The 19683-nt window shown below is 48.6% G+C and overlaps 1 protein-coding gene across 1 annotated transcript in view; it reads left to right on the top strand.

The window, feature by feature from the left end:
• The window catches only part of ccdc170 (coiled-coil domain containing 170), an 81836-nt gene that overhangs the window by 51061 nt on the left and 11092 nt on the right, over positions 1–19683 (top strand). Inside the window, exons 9-12 of the mRNA XM_080199742.1 lie at positions 1720–1920; positions 6121–6294; positions 11601–11843; positions 14076–14312. Coding sequence (XP_080055868.1) covers positions 1720–1920; positions 6121–6294; positions 11601–11843; positions 14076–14312 — 855 coding nt within the window. The remainder of the gene's footprint in view (positions 1–1719; positions 1921–6120; positions 6295–11600; positions 11844–14075; positions 14313–19683) is intronic.

Raw genomic sequence — 19683 nt, 5'->3', positions numbered from 1 at the left:
ACAAAAATCCCAATCACAAGGGATAGAGTATTAGAGAAACCCAAGGAGCTAAAGGCGGACAAGTCGCCAGGACCTGATGGACTGCAGACTAGGATTTTAATGGAAGTAGTTGCAGAGATAATGGACCCATTGGTTGCAATTTTTCTAACTTGCTAAATTCTGGCTAGGGTACCAGGAGATTGGAAAGCAGCCAATGTAGGAATTTTACCCGTATGCCTGCCCCACTTCCGGGGGTGGGCGAGACTCGGAGAACGGCATTCTCCATTGTCCTCGGGCGAGATCGTATGAACCTCGGGCAGACGTGTGGGTAAAATTCTGCCCAATGTGACCCTCTAGTTCAAAAAGGGAGAGAGGCAGAAGACAGGTAACTATAGGTCAGTTAATTTAACATCTATTATTGGCAAGTTGCTGGAGTCAATAATCACAGAGGAAATAGCTAATCAGTTAGGAAAGCTGAATATAATCAAACATAGTCACCATGGTTTTACAAAAGATAAATCATATTTGACAAATTTGCTCAAATTCTTTGAGTATGCAACAGAGATAGTAGATAGAGGGGAACCTGTAGATGTACTACATTTAGATTTCCAAAAGGCATTTGACAAGATTCCACATTTAGGGCTGGTGCATAAAGTAAAAGCCCATGGAATTGGAGGAAATGTGTTAGCATGGATTGAAAATTGGGTGTCACATAGAAAACAGAATTGGAATAAATGGGTCCTTTCCAGAGTTGAGATATGTACCTAGTGGAGTACTGCAGGAATCAGTTCTTGGCCTCCAGTTGTTCGCTATTTACATTAATGATGGGGAGGAAGGAACATAATGTAAGGTTCCCAAATGTGCAGATGTTACGAAGATAGATGGAAGGGCAGATTGTGATGCGGATATTGTGATTCTGCAACAGCATACAGATAGGTTAGGTGAAAATCTGGCAAATGGAGTTTAATATGGGGAAATGAGGTCATGCACTTTGGTAGACGGAATATAAAAGCAGATTATTATCTAATGGAGAGAGAATCCAGGTGAGTGAAGCACAGAGGGACTTGCTGTTCTGATATATGAATCATAAAAAGCTAGCAAGCAGGTCCAACAAGTAGTTAAGAAGGCAAATGGCCTTTACTGTAAAGGGGTTGGAGTTTAAAATTAGGGAGATTTGGTTGCAATTGTACAAGGCATTGGTGAGGCATCACCTGGAATACTGAGTATAGTTTTGGTCCCATTACCTAAAAAGCGATATAGTAATCATAGAATCCCTACAGTACAGAAGGAGGCCATTTGGCCCATCAAGTCTGCACTGACCACAATCCCACCCAGGGCCTATCCCCTTTACCACAACTATTTACCCTGCTAATCCCCCTAACATTAAGGGGCAATTTTAGCATGGCCAATCAACCTAATCTGCATATCTTTGGACTGTGGAGGGAAACCGGAGCACCCGGAGGAAACCCACGCAGACACAAGGAGAACGTGCAAACTCCACACAGACAGCGACCTGAGGCCAGAATTGAACCCTGGTCCCCGGTGCTGTGAGACAGCAGTGCTAACCCACTTTGCCACCGTGCCACCCACTGGAGGCAGTCCAGAGGAGAGTCGCCAAGCTAATTCCTGGGATGAGAGAGGGTTGTCCTATCAAGAGAGACTAAATAGGACAACCTAACGGGACAACAAAGCTCACTCCCAATTGCGGCTTTAATTGCGTGTTTCTCTTATCCTTGGCAGATGGTGGCACAGCTGGAAGACAACACGACCAAACTAATGGAGCAACTGGAGAAGCAGGTGGACCTGAACCAAGCTGCCCTGCAGCGCTCGGTGAAGGCGGAGCAGAGGCTGCTGGAACTCCAGGAGAAAGTTGAGCACCTGGAGGGAAATCTCCTGACTGGAGACGTGCTTTGTGATAGCTTAAACCTGGACAAACAGAAAGTATGGCACCCAGCTGGGTCAAGTTTATTTTCTCACTGTTTCAATATCCAAGTTGCTTTTATATGAATCTTTTTTTAATTATCTGTTTATAGAATGTGAGCCAGTATTTATTGCCATTCCGAATTGTCTTTGAACTGAGGGCCTTTAAGAAATAACCACATTGCTGTCAATTCAGAGTCTTCATGTAAGCTAGACTGGCAATGGATGGCAGATTTCCTTCCCTAAAGGGGCATTAAGGGCAACACGGTGGGTTAGCACTGCTGCCTCACAGCGCCAGGGACCCGGGTTCAATTCTGGCCTCGGGTCACTGTCTGTGTGGAGTTTGCACATTCTCCCCGTGTCTGCGTGGGTTTCCTCTGGGTGCTCTGGTTTCCTCCCACAGTCCAAAGATGTGTAGGTTAGGTGGATTGGCCATGCTAAATTGCCACTTAGTTTCCCAAGATGTGCAGGTTAGAAGGATTGGCCATGCTAAATTGTCACTTAGTTTCCCAAGATGTGCAGGTTAGGAGCATTGGCCATGCTAAATTGCCCCGTAGTGTCCCAAGATGTGCAGGTTGAGTGATTAACTATGCTAAATTACCCTTTAGTATCCCAAGATGTGCAGGTTAGGTGGATTGGCAATGCTAAATTACCCTTTAGTATCTCAAGATGTGCAGGTTGAGTGATTAGCTATGCTAAATTACCCTTTAGTATCTCAAGATGTGCAGGTTAGGTGGATTGGCAATGCTAAATTACCCTTTAGTATCTCAAGATGTGCAGGTTAGGTGGATTGGCCGTGCTAAATTACCCCTTAGTTTCCCAAGATGTGCAGGTTAGGTGGATTGGCCATGCTAAATTGCCCCTTAGTGTCCCAAGATGGATTAGCCATGGTAAATGTGTGTGGTTACAAGGATGGGGGAGGGGCGCGGGGGTTAAGGGTTTGGGTAAGATATTCAAGTGAGAGGGTCAGTGCAGACTCGATGGGCCAAATGGCCTCCTTCTGCACTGTAGGGATTGTCTGATTGGTGAACCAAATGGGTTTTCACAATAATTGACAATGGTTTCTATGAGGATGTGTCTAGGGCGGTGGATAGAGGAGAGCCGGTGGATGTGGTCTTTCTTGATTTTCAGAAGGTGTTTGATAAGGTGCCTCACAAGAGGTTATTGCAGAAGGTCAGGGGGCATGGAGTTGGGGGTAGGGTGTTAGCATGGATAGGGGATTGGCTGTCAAATAGGAGGCAGAGAGTGGGGGTCAATGGGTGCTATTTGGATTGGCGGTTGGTGACTAGTGGAGTGCCCCAGGGGTCGGTGCTGGGGCCTCAGCTATTTACCATTTATATAGATGATCTGGAGGAGGGAACCGAGTGTATGGTGTCGAAATTTGCTGATGACACCAAGATTGGTGGAACGGCAAATTGTGCAGAGGGTGTGGAGAGTCTGCAGAAGGATCTAGATAGGCTGGGCGAATAGGCCAGGAAATGGCAAATGGAATTTAATGTTGGCAAGTGCGAGGTGGTCCACTTTGGTAGGAATAATGGTAGGAAGGACTATTACTTACGTGGCGAAAAACTGCAGCAGGCGACGGTGCAGAGGGACCTTGGGGTCCTTGTGCATGAGTCACAAAAACCCAGCCTGCAGGTGCAGCAGGTGGTCAGGAAGGCAAATGGGATGCTGGCCTTCATAGCGAGGGGGATTGAATATAAAAGTAGGGAGGTCTTGCTGCAGCTGTATAGCGCACTGGTGAGGCTGCAGTTGGAGTACTGTGTGCAGTTTTGGTCGCCACACTTATGCAAGGATATTTTGGCCTTGGAGGGAGTGCAGAGGAGGTTTACTAGGCTGATACCGGAGCTGAGGGGGTTGAACTGTGAGGAGAGGCTGAATAAACTAGGCTTGTACTCGTTAGAGTTTAGAAGAATGAGGGGAGATCTCATTGAGACATATAAGATGATGAATGGGATGGATAGGATAGAGGTGGAGAGACTCTTCCCGCTCAGAAAGGACAGTAGGACTAGGGGGCACAGCCTCAAGATAAAGGGGGGGCGGTTTAGAACGGAGTTGAGGAGGAACTTCTTCACTCAAAGGGTGGTGAATCTCTGGAATTCTCTGCCTGTTGAAGTGGTGGAGGCTGCCTCGCTAAATATTTTTAAGACGCGGGTTGATGGGTTTTTGATAAGTGAGGGGATTAAGGGTTATGGGGAGAGGGCGGGAATGTGGAACTGAGCCACGACAGATCAGCCATGATCTTATTGAATGGCGGGGCAGGCTCGAGGGGCTAGATGGCCTACTCCTGCTCCTATTTCTTATGTTCTTATGTTCTAATTTCATGGTCATCATTAGACTTCTAATTCTAGGCTCCTATTGAAATTAAATTTCACCATTTGTCTGGGTGGGATTCGAACCCAGGCCTCCAGGGGCATTACCCTGGGACTCCGGATTACTGGTGCCGTGAAAATGCGCCTAACCACTGCCTCCTTTATAACACTCAATGGAAAGTATTGGCCCATTAATATGGGAGGGAACGGAATGGGGTTATCATATTTCTCTTGGTTTCCTTCCAAGCTGCTGACTTTAGTGTTCACCTTTCTCCTCCTTAAGCTTCAGCACACTGGAGGCCACAGAGTTCTCTGGCTTGGCAGACGCTTTGCTCGCTGTCCCACCTCATCAGTCCGGGCGTCCTATAAAACACTCCCTCAAATCAAAGCAACATACCGCGGATGCTGGAAATTGGAAATAAAACTCAGCTGATCTGTGGAACTCTGGATAAATTCTGTGGAGAGAGACACAGTTAACAAAGTACAGTCCTGTAGAAGAGACATGCAGACTCAAAATGTTGGGGGGGCAGTTTTGAGCCCACGCTCTCCATCTGCGGGATTGACCACGTGCGCTCAATATCCTGAGAGACCCAGACAGCACGATCTGCTTCCGAGTTTCGATCTTTGATGGAGTGACGAGAAACATGTCACGGGGCCTCAGGAAGCTCATTTTAATACATTAGCACGTCATTAGCGAGCAGTCTCTCTCCAGGGCGTCCCCCCACCCCACCCACCCCTCTGCTGATTTTCTCACCAGAAACAACACTCTGGACAGGATGTTACGGTGTTGCCTGAGGGAGACCGGATATTTCTGCCTGTGGTCAACAGGACATTTCCGTTGTCCGCACCTTGCCCCCCTTCCAACTCCATGGTGGGCGGTAGAATTCTGCCATTTTTTTTTTGGTAAGGTTTCACCTGTTAACTCCATCTTTTCGCTCCACAGACGGTCCCAAACCTACTGAATTTATTCAGCACTTTTTAAACCTGCCCCCTCCTGCTTCGGTCATGAACATTTTACCCACTGAGGTTAGGCATCTTTGAATGCCAGTGTTAAAACTGAGGCCCAAGTACAATGTGAACGTCCTCCGCTCTCCAGCTATCCTTCGGTTTCCTCTCTGTTGTGTTCTTAATTCAGATAAACGTGCGGGCATTGGGAAGGCCACTCACAAGTAGACTGGTAAGTGAGATTCAGCCCTGGTCACAGGATGGATTTCTCACGGGATAGCTGCCCCTCCTACACGGGCACCAACTTCCCTGGACTGCCAAAATCAGGGAATGAAACGAGATGCGTCTGCTTGCCGTGTCCATTCCTTGAACTCATTGTTTTTGGTCGGGTCCCGTAGTTGGATTTTCAGGATGTGTCACGATTTGGTGTTTGGGAGAGGTGACAGTGGCATTTGTACCGGTCAGAGCCCAGGTTTTATGTAAACGATGGGCGGCACGGTGGCACAGTGGGTAGCACTGCTGCCTCACAGCGCCAGGGACCCGGGTTCGAATCCGGCCTCGGGTGACTGTGTGGAATTCTCCCCCTCCGGGTGCAGTTCTGTGGGGGCTGGGTGGGATTGTGGTCGATGCAGACTCAATAAGCCAAATGGCCTCCTTCTGCACCGTAGGGATTCTATGCTCTGGTTTCCTCCCACTCTCCAAAAATATGATTGGTTATGCTAAATCGCCCCTTGGTGCCAGGGGGATTAGCAGGGTAAATGTGTGGGGATAGGGCCTGACTGGGATTGGTGTTGGTGCAGGCTCAATGGACTAAATGGCCTCCTTTTGCACTGTAGGGACTCTGTGATGTTTATCCATGTCAGAGCTAAATGTGGGACAATGTGAACTGAACATTTCTCCATCTTTTTTGAGACTGCAACCACGAATGCGTGCAAAATAATTCACATGTTCCTTTCTCGTGAAGTACCTCAAATTCTTGGGGGACATAGCAGAGAAGATGAAGCTGGAGAGGATGACAGCAGAGATTGGTTTCGATATGCAACTGGAGGCCATTCTTGCCCGAACTGATCAGCTGATTAAAATGGAAAACGAGGCCATCGTTGAGAACAAGACTCTTACGTACAACCTGAAGAGAAAGGTAGAATCATCTGAGACATCCAATTCTTGGCATTGCCCATTCAATCTGATTTCTGTGTACAACAGTGAATGTTGAAGCACTGATGTTATGAACAGGGGTGGCACGGTGGCACAGTGGTTAGCACTGCTTTTCCCACAGTGCCAGGGATCTGGGTTTGATTCCTGGGGTTGGGTCACTGTCTGTGTGGAGTCTGCACATTCTTCCCGTGTCTGTGTGGGTTTCCTCCGGTGCTCCAGTTTCCTCCCGCAGTCCAAAAGACGTGCTGGTTAGATGTATTGGCTGTGCTAAATTTTCCCTCAGTGTATCCGAACAGGCACCAGAGTGTGGCAATTAAAGGATTTTCACAGTAACTTCATTGCAGTGTTAATACAAGCCTACTTGTGACACTAATTAAAGTTAGTTTATTAGTCACAAGTAAGGCTTACATTAACACTGCAATGAAATTACTGTGAAATTCCCCTAGTCGCCACACTCTGGTGCCTGTTCAGGTCAATGCATGTTTTTCAGATTGTGGGAGGAAACTGGAGGACTTGGAGGAAACCCACGCAGATACGGGGAGAATACACAAACTCCACACAGACAGTGACCCTAGCTGGGAATCGAACCCGGATCCCTGGTGCTATGAGGCAGCAGTGCTAACCGCTGTGCCACCATGCCATCCCAATGTATAAACTTTAATGATATGTGGGTTTGGTCGATTGGCCAAATATTAGCTCCGGGTCACACATAAGGGACTGGTTAAATGCGCTTCCACCTGGCGTGAATGGATGGTAGCCATCCGAAAACATACACTCTCCCCTACCACAGGGAGCTCCGCTGACCTGAGTGTCAGGGGGATTAGGTAGAAAAATGTGTGGGATTATGGGGATAAGCCCTGGATGGGATTGTGGCCAGTGCAGACTCGATGGGCCGAATGGCCTCCATCTGCAGTGTAGGGATTCTATGATTCTAACAGGAAACAGCCAATTGGCTCTGCAGCCATGATTCTTCCATACTTTGACCTCTCATGAACCCTTACCCAATCCACTGCGCAGTACTTTATCAGGGTGGGGCTCGGTTACCCCAGTTGGCTGGCTGATTCAGGACGCAAAGCGACGGCAACAGCGTTTTTTTTCAATTCCCGCCCCAGGCTGAGAGAATCCATCCTGTTTTCTCAACATTGTAAGCCCCCTCCCCAGCCAGAGGTGTGGTGACCCTCAGGTAAAATCACTCTCCCTCGATGAGGAGAGCAGCCTCTGGAACTGTGCTGACATTTCACATGGGAAATGATAGGGAGTGGGATAGCTTGACCTTGGCTTTGGACGAAGCTCGGCACAACATCGAGGGCCGAAGGGCCTGTACTGTTCTATTTGTATTATATTTATTTTATTCATATTTCATTCCCCACTTTTATCATGGACTGTCTTGCTCTATCCAGCCTACCTATGGCCACCACTCACAGGCTCCCCTCCAAGTCACTCAGTATCCTGGGAAATATTTCGTCATTCCTTCACTGCCATTGGGCCAGAATCCTGGAATTCTCACAGCACTGTGGGTTTACAGGTGTAGCAAGTAGGAAAATGGAATTTTGTCCTTCATTCTAGAGATGGATTTTAAAAACAGCTGTATAAGGTGCTAGTGAGGCCATACCTGGAGTACTGTGTACAGTTTTGGTCTCCTTACTTGAGAAAGGATATACTAGCACTGGAGGGGGTGCAGAGGAGATTCACTAGGTTGATTCCAGAGTTGAGAGGGTTGGCTTATGAGGAGAGACTGAGTAGACTGGATCTATACTCATTGGAATTCAGAAGGATGAAAATCATATAGAAACATATAAGATTATAAAGGAAATAGATAAGATAGAAGTAGGGAGGCTGTTTCTACTGGCAGGTGAAACTAGAACTAGGGGGCATGGCCTCAAAATAAGGGGGAGCAGATTTAGGACTGAGTTGAGGAGGAACTTCTTCACCCAAAGAGTTGTGAATCTATGGAATTCCCTGCCCAGTGAAGCAGTTGAGGCTATCTCATTGAATGTTTTTAAGGCAAGGATAGATAAATTTTTGAACAGTAAAGGAGCTAAGGGTTATGGTGAGCGGGTGGGTAAGTGGAGCTGAGTCCACGATCAGCCATGATCTTATTGAATGGCGGAGCGGGTTCGAGAGGTCAGATGGCCGACTCCTGCTCCTAGTTCTTATGTTCTTATGTTATCAACACCTCCGGACAGCAGCAATTCAGGAAGGCAGCTCACCACCACCTTCCCAAGGCTAACCGGGGATGGCCTAGCCAGCAACACCCACATACTGTGAATGACTTTGTAAAAAATCCACCAGCCTCTCTGCCCCTTTATGAGATAGATTTTCACCTCCCCGCTTAGGGTAATAATCCGGGCAGGGTGGGGGGTGGGCAGCACGTTGGCCTCTTCAAAGAATCCCATGATTTTCCCTGTATTGATTCCAATGGGATGAAAATCCGAGGGTTGAGGCAATCCTTCCCAGGAAATTACTGTCCAGGCAGCAAAGGTAAAAATCTGACCCCATCACCTTTACCTCAGTAGCGATGAACTTACAGTCTGAGTATTTGAATAGGTAGGGTTTATGGTAGGGTGGAGGGTGCAATGGGTTTGAGAAGGAGATTGAGTGAGTGTGTGGAGCCTGTGGTAGGGGAGAGTGTACAGTCTCAGATGGCCACCATCCCCATTCATATCATGTGGAGTGCACTTAACCAGTCCCTCATGTGTGAACCGGAGCCGGTGCTTTGTGCAGCCAAGTCCAGTTGTACTCCCAGCATTCTGACCTAGCAGTTCTCACTGTTAGGTTCTTATTGGAGGCGGCACAGTGGCACAGCTGCCTCATAGTGCTAGGGACCTGGGTTTGACTCACGGCCTTGTCACTGTCTGTGTGGAAACTGCACCTTCTCCCCGTGTCTGCGTGGGTTTCCTCCAGGTGCCCTGGTTTCCGAGCTTGAAAGAGGTACTAAATTCTCCCTCAGTGTACCCAAACAGGCACCAGAGTGTGGTGACTAGGGGATTTTCACAATAACTTCACTGCAGTGTTAATGTAAGCCTGTTCGTGACAATAATAAATAAACTTTAAACTTAAACTATAAACTTTACTTGGTTGACTTTCACACCCATTATTGCTTACATTTTAGATTGGAAATATCTGTCCAATCTCCTCAATTCCTAATCATCTAATCACCCTATTTGACTTGAGCTCAGCACTGAGGACAGGAAATTGCAGGCTACTGTTATGTCCAACTGATTTTGATTTAACACCCAGATCTGAAGCAATATCTGTTCACTATAACTGTGTGTGGGAAAAGTAGCAATCAGGAGGCTCTCGGGGTGGGAATTTATTTACACTGGATCGCAGCGAGGTTTGTAAATTCATTTTCACCTGAAGCTTTGCCACAGCCTCCTTTTGGGAGATGAGTGTGCTGGCTGGTGAAGCTGAGGGATATTGATGCTGGAGACTGGAATTCATCTCAGTATCGAACATTCCCTGTGTCAGGAACAGCGCAGACAAGATGGTCAGTAAAACTCAGTCCTAAAGAAGGAGAAACCTCAACATCACAAAGTACTTTGCTTGCCAATGAAGCACTTTTGAAATGATTATGTGCTTATTTTGTTTATTATTAGTGTCAAAAGTAGGCTTACATTAACACTGCAGTGAAGTTACTGTGAAAATCCTTAAGTCTCTGGAGTGGGATTTGAACCCACAACCTTCTGACTCCAAGCCTAGGGTGCACCCAGTGAGCTTGGGCTGACGTCTTAAAGAGCAAATCGCTTTTAATCTGTGTGAGGTCAAGAACTGGGGGCGGCACGGTGGCACGGTGGTGAGCACTGCTGCCTCACAGCGCCGGGGACCCGGGTTCAATTCCTGGCTTGGCTCACTGTCTGTGTGGAGTTTGCACATTCTCCCAGTGTCTGCGTGGGTTTCCTTCCACAGCGGAAAGATGTGCCGGTTAGGTTGATTGGCCATGCTAAATTGCCCCTTAGTATCAGGGGGATTAGCAAGGTAAATACATGGGGTTATGGAGATAGAGTGGGTTTGTCATGTAGGCTTGATGGGCCGAATGTCCTTCTGTACTGTGGGGATTCTATGGGAATAGGCTTCTATGATGATAACTAGAGACTAGTTCTTTTGGGTCATGTCCAATCCATCTCCTGGGCCACTGCTCCCACTCCCTACCCACCCTCACTGAACCAGGGTAGGGTCCCCCTTGTCTTAATTTTTCACCCCACCAGCCTCTGCATACAAAGAATCATCGTCCGCCATTTCCGCCAACTCCAACATGATGCCACTACCCAACACATCTCCCCCTCACTCCCCCAATCAGCATTCCGCAGGGACCATTCTCTCTGTGATGCCCTGTTCCACTCCTCCATCACACCCAACACCTCACCCCCCCTGCCCATGGCACCTCCCCGTGTAATTGTAGAAGGTGCAACACCTGCCCCTTTGCCCCCTTCCTTGCTCACCGTCCCAGGTCCCAGGTGCTTCACACGCACCTCCTTCAATCTGGTCTATTGCATTCGCTGCTCCCAGTGCTGTGTATTGTACATCGGAGAGACCAAACGCAGACTGGATGACCGCTGTGCAGTCTGTTGGCAAGCAGGACCCAGACCCTCCTGTCGTTTGCCACTCAGCACACTACCCTGCTCTCCTATCCACATGCCCGTCCTTGGCCTTTTGCAATGTTCTAGTGAACCCCAACGCAGACTGGAAGAACAGCACCTCATCTTCCGATTGGGCACTTTACAACCTTCCAGACATAACATTGACAACTTCAGAGCATGAACTCTCTCCTCCACCTTCACCCCATTCCCAGTTATTTCATTTCAGTTCTCCTTTTCACTTCATTCAACCATTTTTATCACCCTTCCATTTTTCCACTTCCCCAATATCGTTCTCCTGTCTCCAAACCTCCATCCTCCCTTCCCCTTCTCCACCCCTCCCGCAGGGCCACCTGCCATATTCCTCAGATAGTCCTTTGACAATGTGTACCGCTGTTCTGCCATTCACAAATTCTGATCGCTTAATGGATGCTTTTAGCTTCTTTCTAAGCCTTCATCATCATCATTTATGTTTCCTTTGTCCACTTAGAGCCACCGTACCCCTCCCCTCATAGTAGAAATCTTGTCAGATTTTCTTTGATGTTCTGACAAAGGGTCACCCAGACTGGAAACATTGGCTCTATTCTCTCCACACAGCTGCTGTCAGCCCTGCTGAGATTTTCCAGCATTTTCTGTTTTTGTTTCAGATTCCAGCACCCGCAGTAACTTTCCTCTGTCGAGACTAACTCCTTCGTTTCCCTAACTCTTCCAGCTGAAAGCCCAGAAGGAGAAGTTGGTTAGCAAAGAGCTGCACATGGACCTGCTGAGGAGAAAGATTACTCAGCTGGATGTGGAGAAACAGACTCAAACGGCGCTGGCGGTGGAGAGGGACGAGGCCCACTTAATGGTGAGGAAGCTTCAGAAAAAGGTGGAACGCCTTGAGAAGGAGCTGCATAAGACACAAACCTCCAGCATGGATCTGAAAGCAAAGCTCTCTGACACTCATGAGCTTAAGGTAACTCCAAAAGCCCAGAACCTCTTAACCATTGACCCACGTTCTAATGTTCTGCCCTGTGGAGTTACTACCTCACAACCAGTGGCCATCCTGTGAATGGAGTGGGGCAGTGGAATAGGGCTTCCAACATTCAACTCTGTTAGGTTGGATGATTTGCTCTTGAAAAGCTGGTATTTGTGGATGGTGGATGTTAACTGGCTCTGTACTAGTCACCAAGTTCCTCCACTTGAGGAGTGTCCGAGGACTCTGGCTCTGTACTCGATCGGAGTTTAGAAGGATGGGGGGTATCCTCACTGAGGCTGAAAGGCTTGGGTAGAGTGGACGTGGGGAAGATCTTCTCATTAGTAGGAGAGACTAGGATCCGAGGGCACAGCCTCAGAATGAAGGGACGACCCTGTAGAACTGAGATGAGGAGGAATTTCTTTAGCCAGAGGGTGGGGAATCTGTGGAATTCATTGCCATAAAAGGCTGTGGAGGCCAGGCCATTTTTAAAATTCATTCACGGGACATGGGCATTGCTGGCTGGGCCAGCATTTACCGCCCATCCCTAGCTGCCCGAGGGTAGTTGAGAGCCAACCACGTTGCAGTGGCTCTGGACTCACACGTAGGCCAGACTGGGTAAGGATGGCAGATTTCCTTCCCTAAAGGACATTAGTGAACCAAATGGGTTTTTCCTACAATTGACAATGGTTTCATGATCATCAGTAAATTCTTAATTCCAGATTTTTTTTATTGAATTCAAATTCCCCCATCTGCCTTGGTGGGATTTGAACCTGGGCCCCCAGAGCATGAGCTGAGTTTCTGGATTAATAATCTAATGATAATACCACTTGGCCATCGCATCTCCCTAGTGTATTTAAGACAGAGATAGATAGGTTCTTGATTGGGAAGGGGATCAAAGGTTATGGCGAAAAGCCTGGAGAATGGGGTTGAGAAGCATATCAGCCATGATCAGCCTCGATGGGCTGAATGGCCTAATTCTGATCCCATATCTAATGGCCTCCTATGGTTTCACAGTGATCAGGTGAACTTATCAATCCTAACATGAGTAGTACATTGATCTGCCCTTGTAGAGAGTGACAGAATCATTGCTGCACAGTGGACACCTTACACTAACCCATTGTATCAGTCCCTCACTGGGAACATTAGATTAGTGAATCGCCTCCTTGGCTTGTAAATATTATGTACGTGTAAGTAGGCCCAGATAATGAGAAATTCAAAAAATAACCCTGATTCCCAATTCTCTTCTCACGCCCAATGGTGCACTAGGGCAGACTTTAGCCTTTATCCATAGCTAGTAATTCCCGGAACGGATCACTACCCTGTTGCTTATAGCTTGAGGGGTGCCAGTCCCACTAAGCATGGCTAACCAGGAATCTCTCCCCCGCCAGCCATTGGCGTGTTTGGAAAGATATTTCAGGTCGATACCCACCCTGTTTTGGCCATGTTATGAATACCTTCTTTGGCCATCAAGTTTTGGGGTGGGACTCGAACCTGGAGCTCCTGGCTCAGAGGTGGGGGTGCTACCCATTGTGCCACAAGACTGTTTTTTTTTGTTTTTCAGTCAGGGGCCATGGGCGCTATTATTGGCAAGGCCGATATTCATTGACCATCCCTGGGAAAGTGATGATACAACTGTACGCTTACTTGGCCACTTCAGAAAGCAGTTAACCATGTCCGACTCACACAAAGCGAGGCAGGGTAAAGATGGCAGGTTTCCCACCCTAAAGGACATTTACGAATCGATTGGCTTTTTATACCATGGCCGCTCTTACCAATACTTGTTTTTCATAAAAGCCTAATTGGTGTTTAAAGCTGCCATGGCGGGATTGGAACCAGCCAATGGTGGGATTTTGTGGGGGTGACATGCCATTGGGTGGTGGCAGGATCTTCCTGTCCCGCTGCTGTCAACGGGTTTTCCTGATATTCCCACCTTCCACTGCTGGAGAACCCGTGGTGAAGGGGGTGGGTCAACATCGGTGGCACTGGAAGACCCCACTGTTGAGAATGCCTGGAAAATTTTGGCAGCTCTCCCTGGATTACTAACTGAGGGGCTAAACCTCCTCAACCTTGATCATGCAGAGATGCTAATTGCCCTCCACACTGGGACGTCAAATGAACATTTACGAACTTCCTTCCGTTTCATTGCAAGTTGAGTTGTTGTTTCATTCTCTCTAAAGCCTGCTCAATTCCAACTGATGGAACTCTCCTCCTCCTCCACCATGTCCGTAGATTAAAACACTGGAGCAAGGTAAAACGATCGAGGAGCTGAATAAATCCGTCAAGAAGCTGGAGAAGCTGAAGGAGACGGCGATCGCAAAGTTAAACTCCACAAAGTCGGAGCTGCACTTCACTGAGTTCGAGGCAAAGGAGGAGAAAGATCGAGCTGGGAACGTCCTGGAGGCTGTGGGCAGTGAGCTGAAGACACTCAAACAAACCCTGGAGGAAGTGGGCAAAAGAGAGAGACAGGTAGTTCAGTTCATAGGATACAGGAGCAGAATTAGGCCATTCGGCCCATCAAGTCCACTCCGCCATTCGATCATGGCTGATATGTTCCTCATCCCTGTTTTCCTGCCTTCTCCTCATGGCCCTTTAACTCATTACTGATTAAAAATCTGTCCAACTCCTTCTTAAATTTACTCACTGTCCCAGCATCCACCACACTTTGGGGCAGTGAATTCCACAGATAACCCTTCCACAGGTAAGGTTATTCATTCCTGCACTCATGGAGATGAAGAGGGGCATATCTGGAAAATGGAATAGCTCCCACTCCCAGCAGTACTGAGAGGTGTTACCATTCTTACCTCTGAATGCAAAGGTTGAAGCCCCACTAGAGACTTTATAAAAATTGATTTACGGGACGTGGGTGTCCCTGGCTAGCCCAATATTTATTGCCCATCCCTATTTGCCCTTGAGAGTGGCTTGCTAGACCATTTAAAGTTTATTTATTAGTGTCACAAGTAAGCTTACATAAACACCTCAATGAAGTTACTGTGAAAATCCCCGAGTTGTCACACTCCAGCGCCTGTTCGGGTACACTGAGGGAGAATTTAGCATGGCCAATGCACCCTAACCAGCACATCTTTCAGATTGTGGGAGGAAACCGGAGCACCTGGAGGAAACCCACGCAGACACGAGGAGAATGTGCAAACTGCACAACAGTGACCCAAGCCAGGAATCAAACCCGAGTAACCCCAGACATTTGCACTACTAATCCCCCTGACATTAAGGTCAATTTAGAATGGCCAATCAACCTAACCCACACATCTTTGGAGTGTGGGAGGGAACCCACACAGACACAGGGAGAAAGTGCAGTTCCGCATACTGACTGACCCGAGGCCAGAATTGAACCCGGGTCCCTGGCGCTGTGAGGCAGCAGTGCTAACCACTGTGCCAGCGTGGCACCCTCCGCATGCAGAAGCTAGAAGTGTGTGGCAGGGAGCAGCACATTCAAGTGGCTCAGATGGCATTTTTGTGTTAACTGCTACCAGCTGGCATTGCCAGGGTGCCTGTGCCCAGGGGGAGGGCAGGCCAACAATCCAACACGGGTTTGTCCACTAAATCAACCCTCCTTAACATTCCTCAGAAAATCGTGTGGGGGTTTGGGGGGGGTGCGCAGTTTTAATTAGGCTTACTGACAGCTATACCCTTGCCCTGACTGCCCTCTCAGCCCATCAAGTATGTGTAAGATTCCTCCCCAGAATTGCTAGCAAGCAGTGCTAAACACCGTGCCACAAGGCTGAGGTAGGTAGATTTTTGCAAGATATGAAAAACAAGAAATAAAGTGAAGTTTATTAGTCACAAGTAGGCTTACATTAACACTGCAATGAAGTTACTGTGAAAATCCCCTGGTGTTCGGGTACACTGAGGGAGAATTTAGCATGGCCAATGCACCTGACCAGCATTTCTTTCGGACTGTGGGAGGAAACCGGAGCACCTGGAGAAAACCCAAGCAGACACGGGGAGAATGTGCAGACTCCGCACAGATAGTGACCCAAAGCAGGAATCGAACCCGGGTCCCTGGCACTGTGAGGCAGCAGTGCTAACCACTGCGCTAGCGTCAGGTAAGGTGGAGAAACAGAGCTGAGGTATAGGTCAGCCACAACCTAATTGAATAGCCAAGGGGGTGAATGGCCTCCTCCTGTCCCTGTCCCCACTCCTAGCAAAGAGCAGGGTTTTTAATGGAGGATGAGTAAAGTGTCTACATGGTGACTGTATACATCCAGTGTGCCTGAACGCATTCCATAATCACAGAGGGAAATTAAAATGCTCAGTTAATACTTTACCAATAGCACCCAAACTCTGAAGAATGACTACACACTTGTTCTAGAACCATCCATGTAACTTCTACCAATGGCCTTTCTTCTGTGCTGGAGTTGGTACCCTTGCTATTTTCTCACCTGTCCCACTTGCCCAGAAGAGGGAGTGTTTTGCTGCAAAACACTAGCCCCGAGTTCACTATGGAGCAGGCTAACACGCAGGCATACCCCGAGGGAGCATTTGTACAATTCCCCCCTGCACAGTGAGAAGGGGAACAGGAGGGGCAGTAGGGACTGTGAATGTTTTAAGGCCATTTTTGAGAATTGGTGGGTAGCGTGGGAGATCTTCTGCCTCGGGGCTTTGGGTGACTGTGTGAAGTTTGCACAATCTCCCCCCTGTCTGCATGGGCTTCCTCCGGGTGCTCCAGTTTCCTCCCACACTCCAAGGAAAGGTGGATTGGCCCTGGTAAAATTAGTGTCTCAAGATGTATAGATTAGATGGAATAGCCACAGTAAACGTGTAGCATTATTGGGATAGGGCTGGGTTAAATACTCTAAGTATCATAGAATCCCTACAGTACTGAAGGAGGCCATTCGGCCCATTGAGTCTACATCAACCACAATCCCACCCAGGCTCTATCCCCATAACCCCACATATTTACCCTGCTAATCCTTCTGACACTAAGGGTCAATTCAGTATGGCCAATCAACCTAACCCACACACCTTTGGAGTGTGGGAGGGAACCGGAGCAGCTGGAGGAAACCCATGCAGACACGGGGAGAATGTGCAGATTCCATACAGACAGTGACTCAAACCCGGGGTCCCTGGCCCTGTGAGGCAGCGGTGCTAACCACTGTGCCACCGTGCTGCCCCAAATCAATGTGAGGAGTGGGATTTGAACCCACGATACCAGAGGAGATTACGACCTGAACGCAGTGCCTGGGACCACTGGGCCATCCTGACCCCTCGATGGGCTGAATAGCCTCGTCCTGCACTGTTGGGATTCTATGAAATTCTATTCTGAGGCTGAACCTCGGTGACCCGGGGTTGACGAAATTGGGGGAGGGATAGCTAGAGGAATGTGGCGGGTGAATAGACCACCATTGCCTCAGGGCTAACCAATTTCTAGTTCGGATTCTATGCTTAGATACTATGTCCCCATCTAAGCTATTCTTGGGACCAGGCCTGTTTTAAGAGGTTGCTCAGGACCCCTATATTGCGCCTGATTCACAATGGTTTCAGAAGGGATTCAGGCATGGGAGGTTAGTCCCCTAAATAGGATTGATGCGTACCTAGAAATCAGGACAATGTCCAACTGAATACAAAAGAAAAAATGCTGGAAAATCTCAGCAGGTCTGGCAGCATCTGTAAGGAGAGAAAGGAGCTGCCGTTTCGAGTTCAGATGATCCTTTGTCAAAGCTAAAAGGCATAGAAAATGGGAGATTATTTATACTGCAGGGTGTGGGAGTGAAAGATGAGGCACAGCCGCAAAAACAAGGGGAAAGGCTGCTAATGGCAGCCCACAGAGAGAATAGAAGGTGTGAATGGCCAAACGGCAGAGAAATCAGAGGGTAAACTGCGGCAGATGAAAGTGTGGGGGGAGGGGGGGAGATGGGTGGGAGAGAGGTAAAATTGAGAAAAAGGGGGTGAGAGGAAGGAAAGGGGAGATAAAGTAAGGAGAAAGAGTATGCGGGAAAGAAAAATGAAGAAAGACAATAAAGAAATAAAAGGTAGAGAATAGTAAAAAAATTAAATAAGATGAAAACAAAGGGGTTGGGGTGGGGTAGAGCTCATCATTTTAAGTTGTTGAATTCGATATTGAGACTGGAAAGCTGTAAAGTGCCCAGCCGGAAGGTGTGATGTTGTCCCTCCAGTTTGTGGTGAGTTTCACTGGAACTTTGCAGCAGGCCAAGGACAGACACGTGGGCATGGGAGCAGGATCGTGTGTTAAAATGGCAAGCAGCAATTTTGAATACATCTAATTTTAAGCATTTCAAAGACAGCAGTAGCCTGATTCAGTACAGGTTCTTCTGTTTGGCATTCGGGTCACTTTCAGATCACTTCATTCACTGCCAGTTAGCAGTTAACTAGTTCTTGGTTGGGTGGGGAGGGGTGGGGAGGCTTGAAGGGAACAGTAAGGGCAACTTCACAAAGCCCGACTCCTGGAAGAAATCTTTTCACCGCGAGGGAGTGTATCGGGTACACACGGTGATCATCGGATGGGATGTTCGAGTTGCACTCCCTGCCGGCAAGACTTCATGGTGGAGGCGCAGTTTTATAAAATGGTCAATGACATCCTGTCTATCCCCTTAACACAGTGTCACCTGTCCGGCTTATAGGTTGCACTCTATCCATGTTGTTACGATCCCTTTGGGGGCCCACAAACCAAATGAACCACATTTCCCAAACGCCCCCAAATGAAGGAATTACCGAACAAGAGCCGCGATAGTCCCAAAAGCGCTGAATTGGCGGGAAAACTGTTCTGGATCCCGACTGTTTTCTCAGTTCAACTCTCACTTGAATCTCCGCACTCCGAGCGCTGCAGAGGTCCCAGTCCTGAATCTCATTAAAAACCCAGTGGGGAGCAGGGCCTGGTCACACAGCCTGACAGTTCTGGGACTCTGTGCATGCGCGGTGGCCCCAGTCTGTCAGTCTCCCCATTTGCTGGCCAGCCCGGGACCCCCGCAGTGCTGCCTCTCCAGCCACCTCCCACGGCCTGATTGTGACCCCCCACAGCAATTCCCGGGCCAGCAGTGTCCCTCCCCCCCACAACTCAGAGTGCCTTGATGTCCAGCCCACCACCCCCCAGCAATGGCGATCCCCCCACCCTGGCAGACCCCTCTACCCCCAGCTGACCGCACCCCCCCCCCCACCCCCGAACAGGGTCAGACCCCCTCCCAGAGGCAGGCCCATCTAACAGACCACCACCCCCCAGCTCGCCCCAATCGCTGCCCATCCCAGACCAACCCTGTCTTCAGAGTGGCAGCGGGACTCCCCCCCCCCCCCCCCCACTGGTCGCCCCAAGGCCCCACCCACAAAAGACCCCCTGCCCCCTTGGCACTGCCTGATGCCTGATGGGTAGTGCCAAGGTGGGGGTGAGGCGTCCTTGCCCCTTGGGCAGGGCCAGCGGCGCAGGCTGGCACTGTCAGGATGGTAAAAATTCTGACAACACCAGGTTTTAGTCCAACCTATTTATTTGATAATATACTCACAAACTTTCGAGGTTTCCCTCTTCGTCAGGTGAATGGAGAGTTCTGGCCTCAGACAGAGCATATAAAGCACAGACAGTTTAGAGATTACTGATTAGAATGCGAATCCTTACACCTAACCTGCTGTTCAAGACCTGAAGTGGCTGACAATGTGAGTGGAAGGAGCACTGATCACAGGTTAAAGAGATGTGTATTGTCTCCAGACAGTACAGTAAGTGAGGTTTTGCAAACCCAGGCAAGTCACGGGGATTACAGATAGTGCGACATGAACCCAAGATCCCTGTTGAGACCGTCCTCATGTGTGCGGAACTTGGCTATCAGTCTCTGTTCAGTGACTCTGCGCTGTCGTGTGTCGTGAAGGCCGCCTTGGA

The sequence above is a fragment of the Carcharhinus amblyrhynchos genome, chromosome 12 (genome assembly GCF_965287045.1).
Source record: "Carcharhinus amblyrhynchos chromosome 12, sCarAmb.v2.hapA, whole genome shotgun sequence".
Lineage (NCBI taxonomy): Eukaryota > Metazoa > Chordata > Chondrichthyes > Carcharhiniformes > Carcharhinidae > Carcharhinus > Carcharhinus amblyrhynchos.
This window is presented reverse-complemented; position numbering and strand designations above follow the sequence as displayed.